Consider the following 25,134-nt stretch of genomic DNA (forward strand, 5'->3'; position numbering starts at 1 on the left):
ACCTAATATCTAAAGCTAATGTTGAGACAGGCATCTTTCGTAACTAAATTTCTCCATAAAAGTTATGTTATTTTCTTACTGAGAGTGTATCCTGTCTAGGTCTTAGCTATACCAGATAGTCACTGTGACACTCCCAACTCACCCACACACCTTATTGGGCCCTAATCCTTTGTCTTCTGTTCCCTTAGCATTCATAGCTGTTAAAAACAAATGTTGGTAACCTAGTGATTAACAAATAGCTTCAGGACAGGTGCCAGTTCAACACACATTTACCTGTCTAAAGACCTGCTTCTGCTTTTCATTTAGGAGGGCAGAGAAGGCCTTTAAGGCCATCATTACTCTTCCCAGCTCAGCTTGATAATTCTAAAAATATAATTAGAAAGCATTTTATCTAGCATTTTTAGATGTTTTATACTGGGAGGATTTGAGGGAAGGCAATCTAGACTTTAAAATTTTCAAAGCCAAAGTCATCTTGGTCATGTTGTATAGGGTATAACTTTGGGGACGCTATCAAACACTTCTTTAGGCGCTACAGTAATCCCTAGAGTACTCCCAGAGAGCAGAGGTGAAATAGTTTTCCAGCCAGGCTACAAGCCTGGTTATACTCTTCAATTTTTATAATAATAAAGTGTATTTATTCCTTTCTTCTTATAATAGGATAAGGCATTGGACTAAATGCTTTATACAAGTTATTTCACTTAAGATACAACACGTAAGGTTATGACAAAGTAACTAGCAATAAACTAATGTTCCTGATTAGAATAATTAGAAATCATTAAAAAAATACCCCAAAACTTTTTTGAAAACACTGGAGAGTTTCTGAGACAACCAGGACTTGAAATAAGCAGAAGCTACACAGAGAGAATCAAAGATCTGATGGACTTACACTTCTGAATGTGAGAGGAGCTTTGAGGCAGATCAATACTAACATACAGGTCAACTAAAAATGCAGGAAAAAATGCCAAAAAATCATTTAAAGGCATTAAAGAGATACTTAAACAAGTAGGACTTCATGATTAGGTTGAGTTTTTTTTTGTTTGTTTGTTTGTTTGTTTGCCTGGATGTATTTGCTGATTCTGGGAAGGTAAAAAGCTGAGAAGCTGAGTGTTGCCTGGGAAGAGGGCCAATAGCATTGATAGAGTCATTGATGGCCTCATAGAGCTAGAAAGAAGAAAATGTAGAAATTCAGAAGTCAGTATCCTGGTGAGGAGGGTGTATGCAGAAAACTGAATCTAACACTCAGCTCATTTTTCACTCAAGGTATTTGCCAAACTCTGAAGGGAAGGAGAAACAGGGAAGGAGGCTAAGAGGCTCACCAAAAAGACTGAAAATCAGAGGGGAGTTCTGGCAGACTCAGTATGCTGAGAAACAAAGATTAGAGTTCAAAACATTCCAGAAGGAGGAACCCTGGTGCAAACATCAAACTCTCAGCTTTAGAAGGCTGTAGATTAGGAGCAAAAGTGAACTAAATGTAAATATAGCTTTACCAAGACTGCAACTTTGCCTTGACTCAGCTCAATCCCTCATTGAACTCAGGCAAGCAGATTCTTCTGCCCGAATCTGTCTGGCAGAAGAAACAGTGAATACTCTCTGAAGGAAGATTATACATCTGGTGAAATTCTCTATCTTTTCATCTATTTTCTTGAAAAAAAAATTTTTTTAATAGGTTTTCACTCTGTCACCCAGGCTGGAGTGCAGTGGCATGATCACAGCTCACTGCAGTTTCAACCTCTCAGGCTCAAGGGATCCTCCCACCTCAGCCTCCCCAGTCACTGGGACCACAGGCCCACACCACCACACCTGGCTAATTGTTGTGTTTTGTTTGTTTGATTGATTTGGATTTTTTTGTAGAGACTGGGTTTTGCTATCTTGCCCAGGGTGGTCTCAAACTCCCGAGCTCCAGTGATCCACCCAGTTTGGCCTCCCAAAGTGCTTGGTTTACAGGTATGCACCATAATATTCAACCCTAAAATTTTTAATATCAATTTTTGTTATACATAATACTTATCATTTAATCAAATATGACTAGAATACCAAGAGGCAAGACCACATGGAAAAAAGAAAAAAAGTATATAACAGAATCAGACCAACAGGAGATTCGGATTTTGGAATTAGTAGACAAGTACTTTGTGATTAACCATCATTAATATTTCCAAGAAAAATAGAGGAAAGGGGGGAAATGGATGAAAAATGAAGATGTTCACAGAAAATTAGAAACTATCAAAAAATAAATATAAAATAGTTTTAACTCAAAAATATAGCTGAAATTTTTAAAATACAGACATGTACTTAAAAGCAGAATTAGACATAGCAGAAGAAAGTCTGTGTGAACTGGAAAACAAGTCAATAGCAAATATGTGAACTGAAGCCCAGACAGAAAAAAGAGTAGGAAATAGAGAAAAGAGGAACATGTAACACAAATCTAATCAGAATCCCAAAAAGAAAAGAGAAAGAACATGAGACAGAAGAAATATTTGAAGAGCTAATAGCAGAGAGTTTTCTAACCTCTACCTAAATCCCTACCTAGAAGTATATATTTACTGAAACTATATTTCAAAAATGAAAGCTAAAGACTTTTTCAATTAAACAAAAACTGAGAGACTTCTTCACCAACAAACATACATTTAAAGAAATACTAAAGGGATTTGTTTTCAGGCCAAAGGAAAAACAATCCAAGATGGAAACACAGAAATACAGAAAGAATAACAGAATGAGCAAAACACAGATAAATGGAAAATAATGGTGACTGAACAAAACAACATGATCCTATCTCATGGGGCTTAAAGTATATTTAGTACTAAATAGATAATAAAATGCAAATAATAGGAAGATGGTAAAGTGCTTAAGGTCCTAGCTTTATCAAAGAAGGTGTCAAAGTGATCATTTTTACTCTACTGTAAGAATCAATGATGTGCGTAATCACTAAAAGAAAAGGAAAAGAATCTGTAACTAACAAGTTAATAAAATGGAAAAAAATAGAATAACGAAAAAATCCAAAAGAAGACAAGAAATAAATGAAAAAGAACATAAATGGGTCAAATAGAAAACAAATAATAAAATGGTATACATCAACTCCACTATATCAAGAATTGGGTTAAATACAAATAGACAAAATACTCTACTTAAAAGGTACACTATGAAGAGTTTTGAGAAGTATCACGGTGTAAATGTTGTGACCACAAACTTTAAGTCTGAGCTCAAGCCTTAGCTCCAACACTTACTAACTCTTTGACCTTAGACAAGTCACAAATCTTGTCTGTGCCTCGGTTTCCTCTTCTGTAAAATGAGCTTAATAAGAGAAACCACCTCATTGAACTGTTGTGAGAGTTAAACAAGTTTATAACTTAGAACAGTGCTGGGTTATATAATTATTAGTCACTTGATATGTGTCCCTACTCAAATCTCACCTTGAATTGTAATAATACTCATGTGTCAAGGGTGGGGCCAGGTGGAGATAACTGAATCATGAGGGCAGTTTCCCCCATACCGTTTTCGTGGTAGTGAACAAGTCTCATGAGATCTGACAGTTTTATAAGTGGGAGCTCACCTGCCCAAGCCCTCTTGCTTGCCACCACGTAAGATATCCCATTGCTCTTTCTTTGCCTTCTGCCATGATCGTGAGGCTTCCCCAGCCATGTGGAACTGTGAGTTCATTAAACCACTTTCCTTTATAAATTACCCAGTCTTGGGTATGTCTTTATTAGGAGCATGAGAACAGACTAATATACCACTGTTATTAGCCTCACAACAAGCTTGTAAATAATCAACCGGTTTCATAGAGAATTAAATTGAGACTTACCCAAAATTACCCAGCTGGAGTGTTACTATGAAGTGATAGGATAGAGAAGTGAAAATGTCTCTAGCACTCATGCTCCATGACAGCAGAAATCTTATTTGTGTTGTCTTGTTCATCATTATATATTGACTGCCAAACACACAGTTAGTGCTCTATAAATATTTGTTGGATAAACGAGTGACTCTTACTACAGTGCTATTTCAGATACTGTACTGTCCCAATCAGTAACATAAAATACTAATATTAGTACTAAGTCCTTGAGAAAAGAATCTCAAACACTAATACCAATATTCAACCAGAATCACCCGAGTTTAAGCCACTGGCTTAACCAACTTTGAAAACACCCTATCTTGGGTCTTGTATTGTAGGATAATCTATTTCCTTTATAGTTTAAGCTATGTGAGTCAAGAGATCATGTTACTTGTTCCCAAAGGCCTCCTCATTAACCTACTCCTATACACAAAAGATCAGAGAAGAGAAAAAGAAATTATCTATTGGCAAAATAAGAAGTCCATGTCTAGGCTGTTTAGCAGGAGATGGTATGGGCAAGGCTGGAGTGTTGGAGAAGGGGCAGTAGGCCAGGCTCTACTATTTCTGGAGGAATCCTTTGAGCCATTAGATGACTCTGCTCTCTGAATAGGGACAACTGAAAACATTTCACACAGCTTAAATCAGAGTCCCTCAAGTTTGATGCATATTGGAAACATCTGGAAAACTTTCAGAACTGTCCAATGCACAGGCCATGGCTTGGACCAATTAAATCAAAATCTTGGAAGGTTCAGGGGGAGGCATCAGTATCTTGTAAAGCTTACCAGTTGAATTTGATATGCAGCCAAAGTTAAGAACTGCTGACTTAGAGGGACCATCCAAATCCAGGAATGGGCGTCCACTCATTGTCGGAAAGAGGGAAAGATCAAGGCCAGGAGTCAGCGACACTGCATATGGGCTGCTCTGAGTTTGGGATCCTTGCCCACTAATGAGAGGGTTTGTTCAGATCACAGCTCCAAGTAGCTGCTGGAAAGCTCTATGAGGAACCTAGAGATGAAAGCTGAGGAAGAGATTCTCCCTTTGCAGCTTGAAGGGCCACTCAAACTTGTGTAGAACTTTTGGATTCACATTGATAAAAATGCACAGTTCACTCCCACACTAGAGATTTCAGCTTGGTGATGAACTAAAAGGAGAGCCATCAATTTAGAGGGAAAAAAGAAAACAGTCCTTCCTTGTATAACTAAATTAAACTTTATATTTTTTTGCACTCTGAATTCAAGTGATTCTCTTATGTTAAATTTTTAAAAGTAAAGTTGCTTTTACTATTAGGTGAGATACCAGGATGTGAAATACAGTTAATTCTATTTTATAGTAAATCTCCAGGAACACCCTGCTCTTTGACCAGCTCCTCCCTCCTCAGCTGCCCACCATCACCCCAAAATTGGGTCAGGCTGGCACACATGACCAGCACAAGCTGGCCATGCCTGCTGGGAAATAGCTCCCCTGTAAGAAGGGGACTGTGGGAGAAGGGGCACCTCCCTAAGAGATTTCAAGAAGGCCGTGTGAAGCGAGGGAGGGACATTAAGTGACAAGTCAATGTTCAGCTGGCTCAACCTGGCCACGCTACCTTGAAGAAGTCACTTCACCTATCTGGATCTTAGTTTCTTCCTTTATAAAGTTAGGCACTTGAGCCCCACGGTCTTCGAGGTCCCTGATAGACCCAAGTTTGATTTTTTTCCATCTCTTGGGAACAGGGCACTCTCTTCCACCAAACCATCAGCATAAATAGAGAGGAAACAAAATAGGGGTATAAATTCCAGCACTTACAGAAGTCGGCAGATAGTGGAGAGTGAAGCCATGGGTGGAGACTGTGGCCAAATCAAGACTGTGGCCAATAACGCATCTAGGATGCATGCCCCATCTAAAGGGCACAGCTGCTATGCAACTTCATGTATTGGTTGCCATGTGGGAAGACCTTATAATTTTTTCGGGAAAAAAAGTAAACCCAGATTTTTAATGTAGTTCACTGATTGTAATATCATGGCAATAAATTCTTTTAAAATCCTGTGTCAAATAAAATAGATCTGTGCCCAGATACAGCCTGCAGGCCTGTGACTTACAGCTCTGACATAGAGGATTCTATGATATGATAAAAGTTTATTCTTCATACTTGGGCCTTTTCAGTAGCTTGGTCAACGTCATGCAGATCTTTATTTAGATATGCTGTGCAGATTTTAGGCAGAACTAGAGCAACAACTTAGATCACAAACCTGCTGCCTCTCACTCCAAGGAGTTGTGCTGCTCCCTTCCGTCCAGAACTGCTGCCTGCTGCCCCTTCCCTATGCCCCTCTGTGCAGCTGGAAGTTCTGCCCCTTCAGGAAGGTGCTTGCTCAAGACGTAGAAGCCACTCCAACCTTTCCCACACCAACTCCTTGCCCATCAAAGCTGAGATATGGCCTCCAACATATCCCTGACCCAGCAGAGACTGTGTGTGTGTGAGCAGAAACCACAGATGCGGACAGTCAGAGTGGGGGGAGAAGCAGTAGGAGCAGCTCAAGTCATTGCCCCTGCTCCCCAACCCAGTGGTCAGGTGTTAGGAAGGGTGGTCACTAATGGGACTGGGGCCTTATGAATATCCTCAGATAGATCCATGTCTTGGTCCCTACTAACTCTGCTTAGTTGTTCCTAAACAAAAAAAAAAAAAAAAAATGAGAATGTCAGTTGAGTTTCTTATTCGACTGTGGCTTTGAGAAAGAAAATATACTCAGGTCTTATATAAAACACATTTATTCTTAAAGTGAGAAGCTCATCAAGGATAGCTAGAGGAGAGTGAAATACTTACAGTAGAAAAAGTATGGATCCTAGCCAAACTTCAAATTCTGTCACTGCAGAGTTATTCCAATAGTACTTTTCCACCATGGCACATCACACATGTTAAAATTAACTGCATTCTTGTAATACCTCTCAATGATGTGCACAAAAATAGAAGCAACATTCTGGGACTCTTTCTTAAGATCCTACAGAATGGATTTATGCACACACAAAAACAAGTATAATACAACACATTCAAAACAAGTCACATCCATTTTTCTTAAAAGAAAACAGCGAGATGAAAATAGGCAAGCAATGGGTTGCTACTTCTACGTGCAAGGTACTGGATTCTTGCATTGAGAATCCTAGTGTCGGGCCTCACGTCGAACATCACATCAAAAATGTGCAGAAAAATGACTCACCTTCAATATGAAGGATGTGAGTTGTGTACAGTGACAACAGTCTCAAAGATACAACATTATTGCAGGAGGAATGCCTGTGTACAGAGTGGACCTTCTTAATGAGGCCAAAATCTATGAGTTATCAGATGACCATTCAGACATTTGGGTTAAGCAATGACAGTTTTCTGGTTTAGTCAAGGCACTTGCAAAGAACTATCTTTGACATGACATGAAGTCCCTATGTACTGTTAGCCATTGATGATGGCATGGTTTTCCTGTTCCAAGCATTCAATAACAAGAACCCAGGCATGATGTTTTGACCACAAAGTCACTTATAACATTAGGACTGCAAAGCTGGATTTCCTTAAACTTTCCCCAAATTATGATTTTTTTATATATAACATCTGAACAGAAAGGCTTCACTTTCTGATCTTCTGAAGATCTTGATTCTTCAGAGCTGAAATTCATCTTCTTCCTTCAATACCACCCACACTCTTAAAGGTTATTTGACTTTTCTCCACAAGGATACATAGAATGGATCTTTTTCCCCTCCACAAATAATTTCCCCAGGAGAGAACTGTAAAACCAACTTAAAAACACAAATTAACCTTACATTTTTTCCAACAACAATGATCAGACCTTCCACTCCTCTGACTTGAGATTCAGAGCCCTTTGTGTATGCTTTTCACACATTCCTCATACCACTAACACAGCTTTCCATCACCATCGGCCATCCTTCCTCAACTTTTCCTTGCCCAATATGAAAGCTAGCAGATTGAGAGGGAAGGAGGAAGGGCAATGAAAAAGGATTACCTTTATAAAAATAGTTTTCCACCTGCTACTTGATCCTCCAAACCACAGTTGAGTAGCATCATCTGTATAGACCCCAACACTAAATTCTCACGTGGCTTTCTTTTCCATAGCCAGGTCTCAAAGGCTGAGATCTAAACCTACTGATAGAGTAGCAAAGGCTTCCTAACATTGAGCAATACAGACCTAGGATTGCATGAGAGGATATGACAAGTCAAGACCAGTCACATTGTTGCTTGATTCATCGATAAGAGGCCAAGTTCTCCATTCTCCCCCAGCTCTGCCACTCTGGGAAGAGCCCACTAGCCAGCCTCGGACTACCAAAGATTGTTGACTCTAACTCTGTCTTAGGAGATGTCTGGTGGAAGTCCTGAGATGCCATCTGTGTCTGCACCCCATCAGGCTTCCACTGAACATGGACAATTCTATAATTCTGACCATCATTGTTGTCCCAAAAGACTTGCCCATTAGCATGGTAAGATATGCAGAACTCAATTTTCTGCTCAGTTGGAATGACAGGGGGTAAGTCAATGGCAAATGAGAAGGTATCACTATCTGAGCCACCATACACATTTTTCATGTAGACACAGTCCATGTCAGTGTAGTTTCTCCAAGAATCAAAAGTGATACGGACCTGAACTTTCTTCTCAAAGCTCACGTTTTTGACTTTTACAGTCCCTGTCACTGTTCGCTCTTGCAAAGAGCAGTTCTCCAGACAGACAAAGTTCTTCTGAAAGTGGTTCCGGAAACTTAGGTAATCAGTTGAAGGCTGAGGGAAATCTAAAATCAAGTTTTTCTCCTCATGGAGTTTTAAGCCAGAGGAGATATCATTAAGGTCCAAGAGATCAAACTGGAGATCCCATGCTGGTTCTTCTGGGATGTCAGAGAAGACATGGATCGCGGTGAGAGAGAGGCCCTTGGAGTCAGCAAACACAACGCGCTTCTTGGCTTGGTTGTGCGAGCACTTCCAGTCGTTCTGTGATTTGGCTTCCTGTTTTATGTTGAGACATGGTTTCAGAGGCTTTAATTTATTCACAAAATGTCTTTGTTGAAAGTCATTGTAAGGGCCCAGGAAACTCTTCACGGGCGGTGAATGAGCCAAGCAAAGCCTCATAGCCACATCCACTGGCATGACTGAACTTGTCAAAGGACGTGGATCTAAAACCTGGATCATTCTGGAATGCAAAGGGAAGGGGGATTATCACCTGGATCGGAAGTGCTCTTCCCCAGTGCCAAATGCATATGTACTATTTTTGTGCTGAATGACAGCCAGTGCACTAGTATCAGGCAGGTGCTGTCATATGTAGTAAAAGAGAACAGTATTAAGTGATCAGATCTTCTTTCTATGGTTACCTTTACCTTTGGCTGGCTAAAGGCTGACTAAGTGTTAATTGCTTAAAACACTTAGAGGGGAATGGGGTCTCAGTTTCCCCATCTGAGAAATAAAAGTGTTCTATTTGATGATCTCCAAGGCAGTCTTAAGAATCATGTGCTCTGTTCTGGAGCACATGATTGTGTGGTCCTCAAACCTGTCTGGTCACCATGCCTAGGGAAGTTCCCTCCTCCTTCCCTCCCTCCCTCCCTCCCTCCCTCTTTCCCTCCTTCCCTCCTTCCTTCCTTCCTTTTCCTGGGACTTCATGCCTCAGGGAATCCCTTCCTCCCTTCCTTCCCTCCCTCCTTCCTTTTCCTGGGACTTCATGCCTAGGGAATTCCTTCCTTTCCTTCCTTCTTTCTATCCTTATCCTGGGACTTAGAACCACTGAAGCAGAACTTCTGGGGCTAGGGCCAAGGGATGCACATGTTCTTAAAGCTTCCCAGGTGATTCTAATAACCAGACAAGTTCAGGAGCCACAGTTCCAGACCCTCTGCTCCCTCTGGATGCTTTGGTTTATTTTGCTGCTAAATTGATTGACACTTCTCTGGTAATTCACTTGAAAAAAATAAAATTAACATGCAACAGTTTTGACAGTGAGAAGGCTAGAGAAGCCGAAGAATTCTCTTTGCATTTTATCATGCTCTTCCTCATTTTTCACAAATAACCACTGAAATACAAGTCAACAATTCATGCACTTAAAAACTGTGTGTAATTGATAGTTCACCTAAAGAGATGCCCATGACAATTCCACATTTAAGTGGAAAAACTGATTACCTGAAAGTTGGAGTGTTTTAAGATATACAATATATATATATGAACTTGTAAATATTGAAAAACTCTATAGGAAATATGTCTTTCCTAATAATATAATAATTATTATCTCTGGGTGATAGGATTATAGATGATCTATTTTCATTTTTGTTCTTTTTTGGTATTTTCTAATAGGCATTTATAAGTAGAAAGACAATAAAGCTATTTAAACTTTTAAAGATGAACATGCTCAACAATATTAAACCAAGAAGCATTCATAAAGAAGACTTTTTTTCTGGCCTTTAGTCCTCATTAGATATTTCCAAGCTTATGGCATTAGGATTTTCCCCCCATCTTAGCCTTACACGTAAGAGGTGTGTGTATACTGTACATGACATTTCTCAATCTGGCTTTAGTAACTCTCCTCACAGCAGCTCTAAACATGTATGCAAGTGGTCATTATCACAAAAATGAGTAATAAAGAACACTCACAGAATTTACTGTATTAGCTCTGGGGTTTTTTTGGGAGACTTGCAAACTTAGAACAAACAAATGAAAGCTAAAGCTATATTTGTGGGTCTAATAATAGTTAATAGGCAGGATTTTTAGAGAAGTCTTCTGCTAAGCTATGTCTGGAGAAGCTATTTAAAGTATTTTATGGGAGGTTTTTTTTTCTCTTTGACTTTTTGCATTTATAGAAGGACAGTTTTAGTATTGGGTGATTTCCCTGGAACTTTAAGTCCTGGACAAGAGTTAAAAATAATTGCTCAAACTCTTGAGATTTTGCTATGGCAAACTGTGATAAGAAGGATGAATGACTACAAACATCGTCCTGTAAATTTTTTCCTCCAAGCTAAACCACCTAACCAGCAATGTCAGAGTGCTGTTCTCGCCACTTTAGCTGCCCGAGTCTTTGGCACATTTGTGCAGGACCAAAAGAACAGCCGCATCCCTGAGAAAATCCGAACCCAAGCTGATTCACGTTAAGGTCATTTCTGCTTTAATTTGCTTATTTCTAAAATAGGCTCTTCTTAAGAAATAGAGCCAAGTTTCTATACCTCCAAGGCCTCTCTGTTGCCAGATTCAACTAAGCAGTCAGCCCACTTGTCCTCCCCTGGGGTGTCCCTTTCCAGAGATGACAGAACTGAAACGCCCTTCAACTTCCCCACAACTGCGCGTCCCCTTGTGTTCCCGGCGCGCAGAGTTGCAGCGAACCTACCTGGTGCAGCTCATTAGGCAGAGAGGCGCAGCGGACCGTGAAAGCCAGCACCCACTGCCTGCACAAATTTCAACCCCAGCTACCTGCCTTGCCCCGCGGCGATCGCTGGGACGGAATGAAGGCCGGGCGCTGAGACGGCACTTATCCGCTCCGAAGCACGTGACCCGATCCCTGGGACCAATCGCCGGGCCTCGGACCCCGTGGCGCGACCAACCAGCGCCCAGCTAGGGCACGGGCCCTCGGCCCGGGAACGTGATCGCCCCCGGGCCGGACGTGCAGAGCGCGAGCTGGGCGTCCCGGGAAGGTTCGGGGACTCCCGGGCCAGCTGGACCCAACCGCGGAACGGGAACCCTGGGCCAGGGGCCGGACAGGCACGTACCGCATGCAGCGGGCGCGGGCCAGGAGAGAGCGCAGCCAGCTCGCCCAGGAGGGGCGCCAGTGCCTCAGGCTTGGGGCGGCTGTTACTCGCGAATGGCTTTGTAGGTCAGTGCAGTTGAATCTACACACAGAAGATGTGGCTCAGTCCGAATGTGTATGTATCGCATTTGAAATGTTTATGTTGTTCATTGCCCGCTGTATCCGCGTTTCTCCCTCACCTTAGCCTGAGCGACCCCAAACTGGTTGCATGCTTTTGGTTAGGATGAGTTCACAGATGCACCCCACAGTAGACAGCTGCCAAGAATTACCAACTTATCTAACAAATGTCGTTAGGAAAGCATACGAGCCCCAGAAAACACAGAGGTGGAATTAATTAAAAGACACTTTGTATTTCTGTCTATTCTATTTTCTCCCCTGAGAGGGACACTAAAGCCGAAAGTGAAATGACCCTTTTCACCCATAGAGCCTGTCAGAGGCAGCAGTCAACCCAAACCCCTCACTCAATTCTGAGGTCCTCTGGGAGTGGCATGGAAATCAAAATGTTAAAATACAATTTTAAAAAGCACGCTGTATGTTTCATGAGTCCTCTGAGTCAGTCACTTTCGCTAAGGTTTCATTATTTTGCTCAGTTTGGGGATTTTTTTTAGATCATCATCTACAACCGTAAAATTAAATGTCTATCTAAGTCAAGTCTAAATTATTCCCATGTCCTAGTTCTGCTTTACTGAGATATCCATTAGTCAATTAAAATATACAAAAATTCCTATGTCTTTTAAACAACTGTCAAACAGTGGAATTGTTAAAGTGGAGTTATTAGAGTGAAGAAAAAAAAGATCACACTGAATATCATTGGGAAAGGCACTTCATGCCTGGGTTTTATTTGTGAAATGTCTAACTCATGGCAGGTCTTCAAGCCCCCTTAGCTCAACCAAAACTAGCTGGAAGGTCTTTGGATTGACACTAGCTACATAAATGTAGGCAAGTTCTAACCTCAATTTCTTCATGTGGTGCCAATGAACAGACTCAGCATAATACCCAGCTCTTGTGTTCAACCCTGGCTAGCTCCCAAGTTTCTACTTGATCTCTCAGATAGAGGTTTTACTCTATCACCTCAAGACACCTGGTGCCTGAGCTAAAATATTGAAAATAGCTGCTGCTTGTTGAGCCTTTACTCTGTGTTAAACACTGTGTGCTATCGATTCAGTTCTCACAACCCTATGTGTTATGCCAATTATTAATTCCATTTTAGAGAAAAGAAAACAGAGACACTGAGTGGTCAGGAAACCTATCCAGAAGATCACTTGGGGCCAGGAGTTCGAGACCAGCCTGGCCAACATGGTGAAACCCTGTCTTTACTAAAAATACAAAAATTAGCCGGGCGTGGTGTGCATGCCTGTACCCTCAGCTACTCTGGAGGCTGAGGCAGGAAAATCGCTTGACCCCGGGAAGTGGAGGTTGCAGTGAGCCAAGATTGCACCACTGCACTCCAGCCTGAGTGACAGAGTGAAACTGTGTCAAAAAGAAAACAAGAAAAATCTGCCCAGGATCCCACAGATAGAGCAGGGATTAGAGCCTGGCTGATGCTAGAGCAATAACCACTGTACCATATCACCTTCTTTTAATGACCCATCAATGGTTAGAATTATGGAGGTAGAAGGAGGTGATAGGCATCAACCTCTTTATTTCACAGATGAGGAAGAGAAAACAGAGAGGTCAAGCTGCTTGCCAGAGGCTGGCTAGGTCTGAGCCAAAACTAGAACCCTGGGTATTCTTTTCCTCTACCCATAATCATATATTGAGCTAAACAGTAAATATTACCAGTTAAAATGATGGAGAAACATGAATAACAATTTGTGGTGATCGCGTTTTGAGAGAAAGGTATGCATGCATAGAAAACAGAATGTGCTCTACAGAAACGTGAACAGTTTATTTTGGGATGGTGAGATTATGAGTGATTAAAAATGTCTTTGTTATGCTCGCTTCGGCAGCACATATACTAAGATTGGAACGATACAGAGAAGATTAGCATGGCCCCTGCGCAAGGATGACGTGCAAATTCGTGAAGCGTTCCAAAAAAAAAGTCTTTGTTGTTCTGCTGCTCTGTTTTCTTTTTTAAAATTTTCTATAATGAACATGGATGACTTAATTAAGAAATAATTTTTCAAGGGGGTTTAAACTTTCAGATTCAACTAACACATATATCGTACCTGCTAGGTGCCAAGAACTGTGGTGGAAATTTTCACACGCTTATGCCATTTATTTGCACCACCCTTTCAAGTTGCACCTGTTCCATTCATACAGCTTTCTCTCCTGCCCTCTGGTGTCTACTAATGTCATAGTAGGCACTCTCCCTTTCAACTCCTTCAAATGGAAGATTCAGGGAGACCATGCTTTCTCCTAAAAGGACTCAACACTCAATAAACTTCTTTTTTTTTTCCTGAGACAGTTTTGCTCTTGTTGCCCAGGCTGGAGTGCAATGGCGCGATCTCGGCTCACCGCAACCTCTGCCTCCTGGGTTCAGGCAATTCTCCTGCCTCAACCTCCTGAGTAGCTGGGACTACAGGTGCGCACCACCATGCACAGCTAATTTTTTGTATTTTTAGTAGAGACGGGGTTTCACCATGTTGACCAGGATGGTCTCAATCTCTTGACCTCATGATCCACCCGCCTCGGCCTCCCAAAGTGCTGGGATTACAGGCGTGAGCCACTGCGCCCAGCCCCTCAATAAACTTCTAAACTGGATGATCCAGGCTTTTCACTTCTGTCTCCTTCCCAGAGACAGAAGGGTCTTACTCCCCTTCATTATGAGATGAGAGGAGCTGGGATGGAATCAGTGTTCTTAGTTGGGGGTCACAACAATGAAGACAGAGTAGACAAGGAATCCTGGGGAGCTTTATTTTATTCATAGGATTTCTCCCACTGTGGTTTGGCAGTGCCTAAACATTGCTTGGTCCTACCCATCTTAACAATAAATCTATCAGCAGGAGATAATTGAGCTGTGCGGTATTTCTAGCTCCATGCCAGGGGTTCCAAAGTCTCAGCAGCCATATCCTTTGACCATGGGGAGGTTACCATCATTATTACAGAAAAACAAATTCACAATATAACCAAGGGACATTTTAAGAAACTACTAAGCAAGCGGCTGATGACTGTGGGGCTTACACAGTGGGTGTCTTACAGCATTCGCTCAACACATTGCCTGAGAGTTGCCTTTGGAAAAACACCCTGGGGGGTTGCCAAGTTGTCAACTCATTTTCTGCAAGATTGTCTTTTTTCAGTGCCTAATCAAGAAAGTCCTTTAGAGTTAAGCCCCGTAGTTAATAATATAAAAATATCAGTACTTTAACCACTGTTAGTGGTAACTGAGAGAAACCTCACAAGTGATCTTCACTGAAGATCAATTATGAAGTTTCAGCGAAGAGTCAGGGAAGTTGAGAATTGTTTTTTAAATTATGATTAAAAGGAGCAGGTTTTGCATTTTGGAGAACAAAAAAAGGTAACAATTCATTTGTCTTGGTTAATGGTAAGCTCTCTTGTATACTATTTTCTTCTTCCTTCTTTAGCTGCATTCAATAGGAACCCCAATATTAGATGACAGGATATAACCTGAAAAAACATATAGTGCGTACTTTGGGCTAGGCACTGTTTTAAGCACTTAGAAATATTAACTCATGTAATCTTTATAAGAATCTGGTGAGGCAGAAACCCATTTCACAGATGAGGAAAATAAGACATCTGGGGGCAAATTGTCCAAGATCACACAGCTAGTAGGTGACAGGATCAGGTTTCAAACCCCTCTAGAATCCATGCTCCTCGTGTGTGAATTGCTCTGAAAAGGACAAGCACCACACTGGTCCCTACTGAGACCAAAAAGTAGCTCCAAAGCCAGAGAGATCCTGAAAAGAGAAGGCTCCCTGTGGAATATCTGTGAAGCTTCAAGGAGGTGGTGGGACTTAGGAAGGCCAGGAAAATGGGAAGAACTTAAGTATGGTGTGATAGCATCTTTAGGGCATTTAGATGACAGCAATACAGCTGTGTGGCTCAACAAGTGAGAAAGCAAATAATATCACAATTGAAACGGTGCCAGCCACCCACCGATCCATTCAAAGGGCATATTCCCAGAGGCAAGTGGGGGAAGTGAAAGGAGTAACAAATCTGCTTGTTGCCAGGTATACTATGCTACCAATCATTCAGTATAATTTTCACTACTGGAAATGTTTGAGTTTTTACTTCAAACCCCACTTGTAAAATATCCCAGTAAGAGCAGAGAACAGTCTGAGTATGGTGGGAAAGCATAATTGTTAGCAATAATAAAGGGTTGAAGAAAGTGCAGGCCTGGGCACGGTGGCTCACAACTGTAATCCCAGCGCTTTGGAAGGCCAAGGTGAGCGGATCACTTGAGGTCAGGAGTTTGAGACGACTATGGCCAACATAGTCAAACGCTGTCCCTACTAAAAAATACAAAATTAGCTGGGCATGGTGGCAGGGACCTGTAATCCCAGCTACTTGGGAGGCTGGAACAGGAGAATCACTTGAGGCGAAGGTTGTAGTGAGTTGAGATCACACCACTGCACTCCAGCCTACATGATAGAGCAAGACTGCTCTCAAAAAAAAAAAAAAAAAAGTGCAGGACACCACCTGAAACATGTAGGTATCTCAGGTGAGGTGAGGAAAAGGAGAGAGGAGGGTGGATGAAAAAAAAAGGATGATATCACTGTATCCAGTTGGCTTAGTGGCAAATGGATCATGTGAATATTATACACATTTGCTACACATGCTTCAGGACTTCAGAGAAAGGAGCAGCCTGTGGGGGTCAGGATGGCCAAAGAGGACCAGGACTTTTTGGGTAATTACAAGGAGAACAATTTGGCTAGAAGTGAGGATTCTGGCTGGGGAGAAATGGGGAAGAGGGGTCAAAAAAGAGTGGTTTTTTTTTTTGACAGACTCTCACTCTGTCACCTAGACTGGCGCCATCTTGACTGCAACCTCAGCCTCCCAGATTCAAGTGATTCTCCTGCCTCAGCCTCCCCAATAGCTGGGATGACAGGTGTGTACCATGATGCCTGGCTAATTTTTGTATTTTTAGTATTTTTAGTAGAGACAGGGTTTCACCGTGTTGGCCAGGCTGGTCTTGAACTCCTGACCTCAAGTGATATCAAGAGATTCTAACCCTACCAGCTTAAATGTTTTATAAAGTCAAAGTTAAAAAAAATAAACTGGAATTGGTGTATGAGTAAAGAATCAGATTAGTGAGATGAAAGAGTTCATCAAATAGACTACTTACATATCAGAATTTCATAAATGATACAGGTGGGTATTTCTCAGGAGCCAAAGAACAGCTTATTCAGTAAAAGGGCAGCTGACTGGCCATATAGGGTGGGGTGGGAGGATTGGAAGGATGTATATAAGAAATTGTTTTATTCACATCTCTATAGAGGGGGACAACAGTGCTTTGACTGCACAGCAACATACGTGAATAAAGCACCTCATGAGGGAATTCTGCAAAAGGAAGGCTGGCCTATTCAACTGCCCTGCATACTATAATTTGGGTGACGTAGAGAGTTTTCTTTTTGACTTAGGACTTATGGGATGGAGGAAAAGTATTGGGGCAATTACTCAGTAGGAAAAAGCTCATTGAGACAATACATTAAATATACCTTTTTTTTTTTTTAAGATGAAGTCTCGCTGTGTCACCCAGGCTGGAGTGCAAGGATGTGACCTTGGCCCACTGCCACCACCACCTCCTGGGTTCAGGTGATTCTTGTGCCTCAGCTTCCAGAGTATCTCGAATCATAGGTGTGTGCAGCCACACCCAGCTAATTTTTATATTTTTAGAGAAGACAGGGTTTCACCACATTGGCCAGGCTGGTCTTGACTTCTTGACCTCAAGTGACCTGCCTGCCTTGGCCTCCCAAAGTGCTGGGATTACAGGTGTGAGCCGCCATACCCAGCCTAATGTGTACTCTTAAGTACACATTCCTTCCTATCTCAAGTTCCTCCTTTCTAAGAAGCAGGAGAAAACTCTCCATGGGTACAGCTGATAGGATGTGTCTGTGCTGGGTGGGTCTGGATGCCCTGTGTGTGTTCTATGGCTCTATCTGGGCAGGGATATGCACCTCTAGTTTATTTTACTAAATCTTTATATCCTGACTTTGCAGTCTATCTTTTTGCTTGAAAACCCAATAGCCTTTGAGATGCAGAGGCTCTCTGCCTAACCAAGCCACTATTTACTCACCAGATTCATGTTGTCTAGACTAGTCTACTTTTCAGCTCTGTAATCTGGTTTCTGGACTCAGCTGTTAACTTTAGCTACTGAAGGGGTTTTGAAGACCCTTTGGCAGAGGAGACCAAACTGAAAGCAGGTCCCCCATTTGTAAGGTACCATGACACTTTCTTTCTCATATAACAAATTAAACATCTCCTCCTCTGCGAGTCCACTCCCCTTACACGTATTCAAACACATCACATCACCTTTTTCCCAACTCTGGACATAACTGTTAGTTACTGCTTGCTCCAAAAGATGTTCAGAACTCTTCATTCTTTTCTTTTAAACCAGAATGCTGTATTTTCTCCCTTAACCATGGAGAGAAAAGGCAGACCTGGTCTAAGCCAGAGCTTTGTGTCTATCAGAGAACTGTTTCTGTTTAGCTGCTAAATGCCTGGTAAGTGGTGAAAAGTTCCAGCTGGGGAAAGTTGGGGAGGATTAACAATTTCCAGATCCTACTGAGTCAACTGTTTTCACTAGGGCTTTAATATTTTGTCTGAAGTGTAGCAAATCCTCTACAACATCAGCCACAGTTTTAAAAACACATTTTTTTTTATTTTTAAGGTCGGGGTACATGTGCAGATTTGTTATATAGGTAAACTCGTGTCACTGGGGGTTGTTATACAAATTATTTCATCATGCAGGTATTAAGCCTAGTACACATTAGTTATTTTTCCTGATCCTCTCCCTCCTCCCACCCTCCACCCTCCAGTAGGCCCCAGTGTCTGTTGTTCTCCTCTGTGTCCATGAAAAACACATTTTAAAGCCAACTTTCTCCAAGTCTTGTTGCTCTCTATTAACAAGGTATTAATTTTTTTAAATGAACGACTATTCATCTCCTAAGTCACTTAGTAAAATTGGCAATGATTTGAGAGCTACTAATAAGAAGACAGAAAACTTCAAAATGCTGTTACTTGCCCTGTCAAAAAAAACACACCTCCAATAATCAAAAGTGACGGTGCTGGGAAAAAAGCTTTAGGTCTTGCTTTCCTGTACACATTGTTGAGTTTCTTCGTTACAGAAATTTGGAGCTCAGACAATTGGTGATTAAAAGTAATTTTTCTTTCTGAAGAAAGATAGAAGAAAAGTTAATGTTAAGAACAAACTATGAATCCAGCACTGCTCAGTCCCTTTATATATTTTATGATATAATCACTGCTACAATATGATTATAATCTAATGTGTTCTTTAAGTTTAATGATATTAAATTAAAAAGAAGAACAGGACTGTTGCTTAAAACAGGGCAAAAGATGGTTAGGTACCACTTTCTCTTCTCTCGCTTCTACCCTGGCCTACCCCCAAATTCAAAGTCTTTATGCTATTGACAAAATTTAGTCTTCTTCATAATTGATAGTGGATGAAGTTACTATTTTGCAAACTACAAACAGAAATGCAAGATCCAATCGGTCAAAATCACAGAGGCAGCACAGAGCAATAATATTTTACGTATGATTAGCTCTTTCAACTTTACAAATGCCTTCATATCCTTTATTTAATCTTCACGAAAACTCTGTGAAGCCACTCTTACGATTTCATCTTACAAAAGGGGAAACTGAGACCCCAAAAAAGCTGAATGACTCTAGCAGGGTTCACAACTATTAAGTAATCGGGTCAAGCTTCCAAGCCAGGACCTAACCTCATGTATGTACCTCACCTGAGTAGTTAGCTGCTTCATTCACAGATATTAAAGTAGGATCTGAGCATGAGCATCTTGTTGGACGCTTCTGTCTTCCTCACCTCCATATTTAATCAGTCACCAAGTCCTGCCTACTTTGACCTTCTTACTACTTCTCAAAATTGATGTCCTCCTCTCCACTTCCTTGCCCCTCACTATCCCTCACTTGAATTGTAATAGCCTTTTAATCAGCTTTTCCTAATCTATATTATGTCTCTCAGGTGCATCTTTCTCACAGCCAACAAAGTGTCTAAAATGTAGCTCTGACCACAGAATCTTGCTATGGCTCTCCATAATCTAAATCTACTAAAAATAAATAACTGAAACAAACTGCTGACTTTCATGGCCCTCCAAGATCTCTGCTTGTCTCACTGACTTCATCTTCATTTGTCACTACCTAGCCATACTTGTACTCATAAAGTGCCTATCACACCTGGAGCATCCTCTCTTCATTTGCCTTTGCTTGACTAATGCCTAGTCCTTCTCTGTGGCTCGGCTCAGCTCAGATGTCACCTGCCCAGGATGCTTTCCTGCTCTCCCTCCACCAACCCAGGGATTTTCTTGTCTTTTCTGTAAGACCCTGTGACTATTTTTATTATTTGTTTACCACCTACTTTTATAAAAATCTGGTTTATGTTTGTCTTCCATTAGACTGTAAGCTCCTTGAGAGCAAAGGCAATGTCCTATTTATCTGTGTTTCTCCAACACTGGGCACAATACCCAGCTCAAGCAACACATGCCTGTTGGGTAAATTGTATACATTAATCATGAAAAATACTTGCTGGTTTCAGAATCCTGCAAAGAAATGGAGAAGATGATGTTGAAATGATGTGAATGTGGTGAATCAGCAGGACAAAAACATGAACTCTCAAAAGATTCAGTCTAAAGAGAAGTGTTGACAAAAACTCTAAATAAGGAGAGTGTACTAGTAAGTTGGCAGTCGGGGGAAATGTTTTTAAAAAATAGAGCAGTGCCAACCAAACCACCCAATGCCCCATACTCAGGAACCTCAGCAAAAGCACAAGTTGTCCTAGGACATGACAGATTTGTTTTCAGATCATAAGTCAAACACCAGGACCATGACTGCTGGAGACTTGGGTTCTTTTAAGCAATAGCTCATCAGGAATTCTTTTAATATATAAACCCATTTGTCATCCTTTGAGTCTTCTTTGCTACATCTGGCTATTGTCCAACTTCTCCTTTTCCTTGTGGGCCTTCAAATACCTCTTTCCTCCTCTGTTTTCCAGTGTCTCGTTGCCTTCTGCCTCTCATGTTATTGCTTGAGTAAGATCACCATTGAAATAAAAATATCCTGGAAAATTCCACCGGCTAATGTATGCCTCTAATTGTGGAAAGTACATGGATCGCCTAAGTCCCTCCCTTAATGTGCTGTGTCCTCCTTTTTGTTTCTACTGTTCCCTCTGCCTGGAAGTCTTTCACCTGGCCAACCCCTATCCTTCTTCAAGGTCTGGCTCAAATGTCTGATGTTAAATTTCCCCCAACCCTAGAGACAGCAACAGAATGCCCTGCTCTTTTCTCTGTACTACAGAGATGAATTTGCTTAGACAGCTAAAATGGCTTTTGTAGCACTCCACGGTTTTACTTGTTTATGCAACTATCTCCCCTATTAGACTATGGCCCACTGAGGATGGACACCAGATATCATCCATCTCTGTATCCCTTACACCTACCAATGCCTAGAACATCATAGACACTCAAAAATATCTCTTTATTTCCAGGCAAGATGGCCGAATAGGAACAGCTCTGGTCTGCAGCTCCCAGAGAGACCAACACAGAAGGTGGCTGATTTCTGCATTTCCAACTGAGGTACCTGGCTCGTCTCACTAGGACTGGTTGGACAGTGGGTGCAGCCTATGGAGGGCAAGCAGAATGCCCCACCCAGGAAGTGCAAGGGGTCAGGGAACTCCCTTTCGCAGCCAAGGGAAGCCCGTGAGGGACCATCCCTTGAGGGAAGGTTCATTCCAGCCCAGATACTATGCTTTTCCCACCATCTTCACAACCCATAGACCAAGAGATTACCTCAGGTGTCTATGCCACCAGGACCCTGGGTTTCAAGCACAAAGCTGAGCAGCCATTTGGGCAGACACCAGGCTAGCTACAGGAGGCTTTTTTTGTTTTTCTTTATTTGTACCCCAGTGGTGCCTGGAATGCCACTGAGACAGAGCCCATTTGTCATCCTTTGAGTCTTCTTTGCAAAGGGGGCAGAAGCCAGGGAACCAAGTGGTCTACCTCAGTGGATCCCACGACCACAAAGCCTAGCAAGCTAAGATCCACCAGCTTGAAATTCTTGCTGCCAGCATAGCAGCCTGAAGTCGACCTGTGACACTTGAGCTTGGTGGGGAGAGGGGGGTCCAGCATTACTGAGGCTTGAGTAGGCAGTTTTCCCCTCACAGTGTAAACAAAGCCACCAGGAAGTTCGTACTGGGCAGAGCCCACCACAGCTCAGCAAAGCTGCTGTAGCCAGATTGTCTCTCTAGGTTCCTCCTCTGTGGGCAGGGCATCTCTGAAAGAAAGTCAGCAGCCCCAGTTAGGGGCTAATAGATAAAATTCCCATCTCCCTGGGACAGAGCACCTGGGGAAGGGGCGGCTGTGAGTGAAGTTTTAGCAGACTTAAATATTCCTGCCTACTGGCTCTAAAGAGAGCAGCAGATATCTCAGCATAGTGCTTGAGCTCTGCTAAGGGACTGACTGCCTCCTCAAGTTGGTCCCTGACCTCTGTGCCACCTGACAGGCAGACACCTCCCAGCAGGGGTCGACAGACACCTCATACAGGAGAGCTCCAGCTGGTATCTGGCTGGTCCTCTGGGATGAAGCTTCCAGAAAGGAGCAGGCAGCAATCTTTGCTGTTCTGCAGCCTCCACTGGTGATACCCAAACAAACAAAATCTAGCAGCAAACTCCAGCAGACCTGCAGAAGAAGCGCCTGACTGATAGAAGGAAAACTAACAAACAGGAAGCAATAGCATCAACATCAACAAAAAGGACAACCACTCAAAAACCCCATCCAAAGATTACGAACATCAAAGACCAACAGTAGACAAATCCACAAAGATGAGGGGAAAAAAACAGCACCAAAAGGCTGAAAATTCCAAAACCCAGAAGGCCTCTTCTCCAAAGAATCACAACTCCCCACCAGCAAGAGAACAAAACTGGACAGAGAATGAGTTTGATGAATTCACAGAAGAAGGCCTCAGAAGGTGGATAATAACAGACTCCTTCGAGCTAAAGGAGCGTGTTCTAACCCAATGCAAGGAAACCAAGAACCTTGATAAAAGATTACAAGAACTCTTGACCTCGTGATCCACCCGCCTCGGTCAAGAGATCAAGACCGTCCTGGTCAACATGGTGAAACCCCGTCTCTACCAAAAATACAAAAAATTAACTGGGCATGGTGGCGCGTGCCTGTAATCCCAGCTACTTGCGAGGCTGTGGCAGGAGAATTGCCTGAACCCAGGAGGCGGAGGTTACGGTGAGCCGAGATCGCGCCATTGCACTCCAGCCTGGGTAACAAGAGGAAAACTCCGTCTCAAACAAACAAACAAACAAACAAAAGATTACAAGAACTGCCAACTAGAATAACCAGTTTAGAAAAGAATATAAATGAACTGATGGAGCTGAAAACATAATACAAGAACTTTGTGAAGCATACACAAGTATCAATAGCAAAACCCAGGCCTGGGCACCTTCAAAACCCTATGTTTGATCCTGACCTAACACTGCCCATGAAATAGCAATAGCAATAGTTAACTTGACCGATGACTTACTGAATGACAGGCATTGTACTAAGCACTCCCTTGAACTGTTTTATTTGATGCTGGTAACAACCCAATGAGATAAGAATTTAAGTCTCATCTTAAGAGTATGAAACTAAAGCAGAGAAAGTTAGAAACTTGCTCAAATGCCACCTCCTCAACAAAGCTTTGCCAGATTCCCTACACTCTAGAATACAGTTGCTCCCTCCTCTGAAATCTGAGGCACTGCAATGCATCTCCAATAGCATCACGACCCTCTGCTTCTTATCCTTGCTGCTTGGCCTGTATCATCCTTTTACTAAAAAACTACAAGGGCAATCTAGGTCTGACTCACCGTCAGTTACCCCAAAGCACCTGTCCATAGTTTCCTAACAGCCATTCCTTAACAATTCCTTGCTTCAAGTAAGCACTTGTAGTATATTAATGAATGAACACTGGAATGCCTGCAATGTGCCATCGAGGGATTCAACCAGTGATGAGTCACAGTCACCCTCAGTATTTGCTTAGACCACACCACTGGGCCCTCCAGCCAGGGAAGAACCAATTATCTCACAGCCACTAGACTTCTGGATCATGTTCAACATTAACCGGGAGACTGTGTACACTGCCTGAATAAATTCAATTTCTGTTTATAAGTAGAAATAAATTGACTGCCTTTATAAGTTATAAGTAGAATAAATTCACATTAACCGGGAGACTGTGTACACTGCCTGAATAAATTCAATTTCTATTATAAGTAGAAATAAATTCAATATCTGTTACTATAAGTAGCTCTTAGGTAGTAAAATGATCATAGTGGTGGAGACTTATAGGTTTTGGAAGCCATCACACCCAGTCCTGCTTTTCACCACTCCATGAACTTGAGCCCATTAATGACTTAACTTACTTGAACTACAGACTTCTTATCTATAAAATAAAAAACAATAAGAACCACCTGCTTGGGATCGTTAGTAGGATTAAGTGAGACAATACATGAAAAGCATCTATAACTGAGTAAATTTACTGCCTGGCAGTAAATGGTAGTTATAATTAAGTATAAAAGTAATATATTCTACATGTTGCATTTAAGGAGGATCATTGGCAAACAGGAAATATGAGAGAGGACAAGAGGATTGTTTCGTATCTTGTCAAAGGAACTGTTGGGGTTTGGCCTATGCATCTGGAAGAATGTACAAGATACATCTTGAGAGATCTGTAGAATTCACATGTAGAAGAGAAAGACGAATTCTCTGTGGCTCCTAAGCTGAATAAGAACCAGTGGATGAAGTGGTAAAGTCCAAATTTTGATTCACTATAAGGGAAGCCTTTCAAATGACTAAGCTGTCCAATTGGACTGGAAAACTAGCAAGAGTTTGCTCACTGGACTTGCTCAGGCAAAGCCTGGAAGATATGTCAGAGATGCTAAAGCCTGAAATGCTTTATGTAGGAGGTCAGCCTCAATGGCAAGGAAGTTTCATACTAACGCCAAGATTCTGTTATTTTATTGTCCAGAAACTCAAGAGCACATTGGAAAGTTGAATAATGAAAGATCCAAAGATTTCATGCATTAGATTATTAATTCTGGAGTGGCACAAATTAATCTATCAGCTGCAATGATTTATTTCCACCCACATCCAGGTAGACTCCTCTTCCTGTATACCTACAAAGATGATTCACAGCTGTCATCTTGGCATTTCTCCAGACAATAGACTCATAGTTTCCTAAAGTTGGATAGAACCTGTGAGTTTTTTAAAACAACTTCTAATCAAATGTCTTTGAATAGAAGAATAATCTCACACTCCTTAGCTGATTACCAGTGCACAACAACAACAAAAAAAATCTGTTAAACTTGCAGCTGATCCCATATAGTAATTTAAAAATTTTAAATATCTAGAAATTCCATTTGGGTCTTTTT

At 41.8% G+C, this 25,134-nt stretch overlaps 2 protein-coding genes and 1 non-coding gene across 3 annotated transcripts in view; 2 read left to right on the forward strand and 1 right to left on the reverse strand.

The window, feature by feature from the left end:
* Window positions 1-6,555: 6,555 nt before the first annotated feature.
* PPP1R3C (protein phosphatase 1 regulatory subunit 3C) lies at window positions 6,556-11,267 on the reverse strand. Its single transcript, XM_002756396.6, has 2 exons — window positions 11,151-11,267; window positions 6,556-8,981 (listed from the first exon to the last, which is right to left on the reverse strand). The coding sequence occupies exons 1-2, from the start codon at window positions 11,162-11,164 to the stop codon at window positions 8,048-8,050; spliced, it is 948 nt and encodes a 315-aa protein (XP_002756442.3). The 5' UTR covers window positions 11,165-11,267; the 3' UTR covers window positions 6,556-8,047.
* A 147-nt stretch (window positions 11,268-11,414) lies between these two features.
* The window catches only part of LOC144578709 (uncharacterized), a 141,898-nt gene continuing 128,178 nt past the window's right edge, over window positions 11,415-25,134 (forward strand). The window contains exons 1-3 of the mRNA XM_078346011.1: window positions 11,415-11,682; window positions 17,203-17,282; window positions 21,208-21,295. Of these exons, the coding sequence (XP_078202137.1) occupies window positions 11,533-11,682; window positions 17,203-17,282; window positions 21,208-21,295 (318 nt within the window). The 5' untranslated portion in view covers window positions 11,415-11,532. The remainder of the gene's footprint in view (window positions 11,683-17,202; window positions 17,283-21,207; window positions 21,296-25,134) is intronic.
* LOC118146492 (U6 spliceosomal RNA) lies at window positions 13,501-13,607 on the forward strand. The gene has a single exon (XR_004732352.1). It is a non-coding gene; the product is annotated as a U6 spliceosomal RNA (small nuclear RNA).

The sequence above is a fragment of the Callithrix jacchus genome, chromosome 12 (genome assembly GCF_049354715.1).
Source record: "Callithrix jacchus isolate 240 chromosome 12, calJac240_pri, whole genome shotgun sequence".
Classification (NCBI taxonomy): domain Eukaryota; kingdom Metazoa; phylum Chordata; class Mammalia; order Primates; family Cebidae; genus Callithrix; species Callithrix jacchus.